The sequence below is a fragment of the Vulpes lagopus genome, chromosome 6 (assembly GCF_018345385.1).
Source record: "Vulpes lagopus strain Blue_001 chromosome 6, ASM1834538v1, whole genome shotgun sequence".
Classification (NCBI taxonomy): Eukaryota; Metazoa; Chordata; class Mammalia; order Carnivora; family Canidae; genus Vulpes; species Vulpes lagopus.
In genome coordinates, this window is record NC_054829.1 from 69,380,235 (window position 1) to 69,385,820 (window position 5,586).

Consider the following 5,586-nt stretch of genomic DNA (forward strand, 5'->3'; position numbering starts at 1 on the left):
CTCTCTCTCTCTCTCTCTCTCTCTCAAATAAATAAATAAAATATAATAAACCTTCAAGAGAAATGACACTCTGCCTGTTATCCATCTCTTCCCTGGACTCACTACTCCTCCAACCTGGGGAAAACAATAGATATGTACTTGAGACCTAGTTACGACAGTTTTGAGTTATATGATCTTGTTCATGTTAATGTGTCTGAGCCTCAATCCTACATTTGTAAAGTGACAGTAATGGTACTTCTTGGGGGGGGGGGGTCCCTGGGTGGCTCAGCAGTTTAGCCCCTGCCTTTGGCCCAGGGCGTGATCCTGGAGACCCGGGATCGAGTCCCACGTCAGGCTCCCTGCATGGAGCCTGCTTCTTCTTCTGCCTGTGTCTCTGCCTCTTTCTATCTTTCTGTGTCTCTCATGAATAAATAAACAAAATCTTTTTTTAAAAAGTACTTCTTGGGGTTACTGTGGAATAAAAGAGTAAAACCTCAGATACTGACATCTGTATACATTCTATTCCAGAAAAATAAGTTTGAATTATAATATGGGAGTAGAAAAGCCCAGGCTCCCAGAGCAAACCACTCTTCTACATGTACATCCCCACTAGTGGGACTCTGTTTCTCTTTGGCGGTAGAGCAGAGAGGGCTCTGGATTTGGAATCAGGAAAATCTATTTCTGAACATAATACTCAATAGCCAATCCATAAAACTGAGCTAATAATATCCATTTCACAGACACATTATGTAAATATATCTAAGAGTTGGGACAATAAATGATGCATAGGCTCTCAAAAAATGCTAATTCCAAGCCATTTACTCTTGTGATGATGTGTGTAAAGTCCTACCATAGGTTACGTTCCCTTCCTTCATCTACTCTCCAAGGATCTTTCTTATGCCAGTGAACATTGGTTCAGAAGAAGCAAGAGATCCAGATCAATGTTTTTAAAATTGCAGGTAATCATATCAGATAAAGGGCTAGTTTCCAAAATCTATAAAGAACTTATTAAACTCAACACCAAAGAAACAAACAATCCAATCATGAAGTGGGCAAAAGACATGAAGAGAAATATCACAGAGGAAGACATGGACATGGCCAACATACACATGAGAAAATGCTCTGCATCACTTGCCATCAGGGAAATACAAATCAAAACCACAATGAGATACCACCTCACACCAGTGAGAATGGGGAAAATTAACAAGGCAGGAAACCACAAATGTTGGAGAGGATGCGGAGAAAAGGGAACCCTCCTGCACTGTTGGTGGGAATGTGAACTGGTGCAGCCACTCTGGAAAACTGTGTGGAGGTTCCTCAAAGAGTTAAAAATAGACCTGCCCTACGACCCAGCAATTGCACTGCTGGAGATTTACCCCAAAGATACAGATGCAGTGAAACGCCGGGACACCTGCACCCCGATGTTTCTAGCAGCAATGTCCACAATAGTCAAACTGTGGAAGGAGCCTCGGTGTCCATCGAAAGATGAATGGATAAAGAGGATGTGGTTTATGTATACAATGGAATATTCCTCAGCAATTAGAAAGGACAAATACCCACCATTTGCTTCGACGTGGATGGACCTGGAAGGTATTATGCTGAGTGAAATAAGTCAATGAAGAAGGACAAACATTATATGTTCTCATTCATTTGGGGAATATAAATAATAGTGAAAGGGAATATAAGGGAAGGGAGAAGAAATGTGTGGGAAACATCAGAAAGGGAGACAGAGCATAAAGACTCCTAACTCTGGGAAACGAACTAGGGGTGGTGGAAGGGGAGGAGGGCAGGGGGTGGGGGTGAATGGGTGACGGGCACTGAGGGGGACACTTGACGGGATGAGCACTGGGTGTTATTCTGTATGTTGGTAAATTGAACACCAATAAAAAATTAATTTATTAAAAAAAATTGCAGGTAATCATCCTTTAAGTGGGGTGCTGTTCATATTTTAACGTGGAGTGGGATGGAATGAAATAGAAACTGAAAGCACTGCACCTGACAAGGATAAATATTGTTTCCTGAAACTTGATTCATTTGTATGTGTGTACGTTTATGCTCATGTACTCACACAAACATATAAATGGACATTGGGTCCTTCTTCAAAATGCATTTCCTACTCTCGGCCATAAAAGTGCATATGTTTCGGGGCACCTGGGTGGCTCAGTGGTTGAGCATCTGCCTTTGGCTCAGGTCGTGATCCTGGAATCCTGGGATCGAGTCCCACATCTGGCTTCCTCTGAGAAGCCTGCCTTTCCCTCTGTCTATGTCTCTGCCTCTCTCTGTGCGTCTCTCATGAATAAATAAAATCTTTTTTAAAAAGTGCATATATTTCTGGATGCTCCACATAAGGACTCTCCCTACCCATATTTCTGAAGAGTCTTTAACAAACTGCCCTAACTGGGAAAGACATGATCCTTCCACCCACTACGTCCCAGATAAGGCACCATGGTTGAAAGCTCATCCTGGAAGCCAGAACTTCGGGGTCAGGACTCCACTTCACCTCCAGCAAAACAGAGCGTAACTTGGAAGAAACATCTGATCAGAAAGATAGCCTAATATGGGAGAAGAAAAACATGACCATATAGTTCCTGTGGTTACCAGCCCAGCCCTTGGCTCATTGCTGGAGTTATAAAACCCAAGACCAGAAAATAGAAGCAGCATCTGCCCAGGGCAGCCTCACTGAGAAGATGCATGGTCTTCCTCTCACCCTGCTGCTCCTTCTCCTATGTTCCAGAGCGGAAGCTGGTGAGTCTTGGGGTCCTTCCCCCTGGAAACGGCAGGATCAGCACCCCAAAACCAAGTTTAGTCTGAATATAGCTGACTCATAAGCAAGGTGGCAGGATCTCTCTGTAGGAGTCCAGAGTGAAGTTCCAATTGGGATATATCCACCCAATCTCTGTAGCCTGTGGTAGTTCCCAGGGACAAGGAACCCCACTGACTAGGGGAAAGCCCAGAACAGGTGAAAGGAAGAGGGATATCTTCTCACTGTGAGATACTGGGTAGAAGGCCCTAAGTTCTCTTTATCTTCTGAGCTTCAGGGCTACACTTTATCTGTGGCCATTCTGTGACGCTGCTCACACAACCTGTGGAGAAGGTCAAGACAAGAACCTGGGGAGCTTGCGCTACACGGTGACAAAGGAGCATTAAGGCCTGGGCAATTTTGGAGTAGGAGAAATCTGAGGTAGAAAATGCCTGAATGGCAACAGAGGCCAGATTGGCTGTTGTACCCAGAAGAAGGAATGAGAATTTATATGGGAGGTTGTGGGTGGGGAAACCAGATACTAGAGCCTCCTGAGGGGGATGATGGGCCGAGCACAGGGTGAGGATGAGATTCAGAAGAAGCCCTTCCCAACTCCAGCCCAGCCTACGCATTCTCTGTATTCAGGCCCAGGGGCTCTCTGTTCCAGAGGAGATCATCGGGGGCACAGAGTCCAAGCCACACTCCCGCCCTTACATGGCCCACCTGGAAATCCTCACTCTCCGGAATCACCTGGCATCCTGTGGTGGTTTCCTGATAAGGCGGAACTTCGTACTGACGGCTGCTCACTGTGCAGGAAGGTGACACAACAGGGTCCTGTATATCTCCAAAAGGGGGATAGGGTAGCAGGGTAGCAGTGAGGGATGCACACTTAGGCAGCCTGAGGAGGGGCTCCTGGGACCGGGAGAGGCAAGACTTGAATTTAAGGGAATTGGTCCCATAATTGATGGATGCCCTGATCTTCAATCACTGTGAGCTCAGCAACCTTACAAAGGAAAAGGAGCCCCTAACCAAGTGTCCCTCCTCTAAAAGTAACTCCCTTCTCCTCGACCCCAACATATGAGACATATGACTTTCAGGCCACTTCCTCTCTGCCCTTTCCAAGAACGCTGGCCTTTAGTTCTCAGGGACTTGACCCATCCTTTCCATGGGAGGCAGAGAACAGGGTCTACCAGGGAAACCCCACCACTTCCCCCTTTCCTCTGATATCTCTCAGAGGGCTGGCCCTCACATAAGGCCCCCTGAATTAGGAAGCACTAACCCTGCCCCTGGATCCCCCATGGCCGACTCGGTTCCCAGCAATTCCTGAGGGTCCTGGATATTGTCTCCATTTCCCTAGTGAAACCTAAAACCCCAAAAGCCACATGTGGCCCAGGGAAAGGAGGGGTGGGTAGAGTCCAGTAACCCCTGTGATAGACTCCAGTCCTCAGTGGGCAGATCCCAAGGAGGAACCCTAGACCATCACTGTTTCTCCTTGTCCTTCCTTCTCTCTCTCAACAGGTTCATAATGGTCACCCTCGGAGCCCATAACATACAAAAGAAAGAAGACACGTGGCAGAAGCTTGAGGTCATAAAACAATTCCCTCACCCAAAATATGATGACCTTACTATTCGCCATGACATCATGCTACTGAAGGTGATGACTTCTTTCTCCCCCTCCTCCACTTCCCATTCTCTTAGTTTTCTCTTTCAGGTCCCCAGTGCCCTGAAGTTTCCTCAACCTGCCTATGGACTCCAACCCCACCAAGTCCCACCCCACCCCCGAGGGGCTAGTTTTAATGTGAAACAGTTTGCCCTGTCCTCCCCCGATTTCCTCCACCTACCCCATCAGCCCTTTCTGGCACTGACAGCCCCTCCTGCCCTTCACAGTTGAAGGAGAAGGCCAACCTGACCCTGGCCGTGGGGACCCTCCCCCTCTCACCCCAATTCAACTTCGTCCCACCTGGGAGAATGTGCCGGGTGGCTGGCTGGGGAAAAAGACAAGTGAATGGATCAGGCTCTGACACTCTGCAAGAGGTGAAGCTGAGGCTCATGGACCCCCAGGCCTGTAGACACTACATGGCTTTTGACCACAACCTCCAACTGTGTGTTGGCAATCCCAGGAAGACAAAATCTGCATTTAAGGTAATCCTCCAACAATGGTTCTTTTCCATAAATCACTGTTTGTTTGGGGTCCAGAATGTCTCCTGGAAGAAGAGGGGGTGGGCAGACTGTCAGGTGGCCACAGGGTTTCAGATCATAGGCCTAAGGAACTGGAATCACCCCTCTCCAGATCTATCCCCCCACCCATGCAGTCTCTAACCATCCCTCCAGGCTGCGGCACTGGGCACACAGGGTGGCAAGAAGGAAAGGGAGAAGGGGCATCACACTGAGACATATAACCCCATGAGGAGCCAGGGCTGCTGGGTCTGACCTGAGGTCTCACTGTGACTCGGAATTGGAACCCACAGGCAGAAGTGGATGACTTCTCTGCTGACCTTCTGTGCTCTCTCTCTCCCTCTTTCTCTCTCTGCCCCACAGGGAGATTCAGGGGGCCCTCTTCTGTGTGCTGGGGTAGCCCAGGGAATTGTGTCCTATGGGCAGAATGATGCAAAGCCCCCTGCTGTCTTCACCCGAATCTCCCACTACCGGCCCTGGATCAATAAGGTTCTGAAGCAGAATAAAGCCTGAATGGAGCCTGGGCAAGCCTGAGGGGAAATCTAGAACCAGACCTGAGCAGGCTCTCTGTGCCACTTACTCTGGAGCTGCCTCTAGTCTCTACTGAGGCCCCACTACATCCCTCAGTCCCAAGAGGGCTCCTCCGGGTCACAGAGTCCTCAGTAAACCTCAATAAAGATCCAGCTTCCAGA

The 5,586-nt window shown here is 48.2% G+C and overlaps 1 protein-coding gene across 2 annotated transcripts; it reads left to right on the plus strand.

The window, feature by feature from the left end:
* The first annotated feature begins 2,627 nt into the window (after positions 1-2,627).
* LOC121493420 (chymase) lies at positions 2,628-5,586 on the plus strand. Of its 2 annotated transcripts, none has more exons than XM_041759276.1 (5): positions 2,628-2,724; positions 3,387-3,537; positions 4,238-4,373; positions 4,607-4,861; positions 5,258-5,586. In XM_041759276.1, the coding sequence occupies exons 1-5, from the start codon at positions 2,667-2,669 to the stop codon at positions 5,405-5,407; spliced, it is 750 nt and encodes a 249-aa protein (XP_041615210.1). In that variant the 5' UTR covers positions 2,628-2,666; the 3' UTR covers positions 5,408-5,586. The 2 variants fall into 2 exon arrangements, with proteins under 2 accessions (XP_041615210.1, XP_041615209.1); XM_041759275.1 differs by having other exon boundaries at positions 2,657-2,724; positions 3,365-3,537.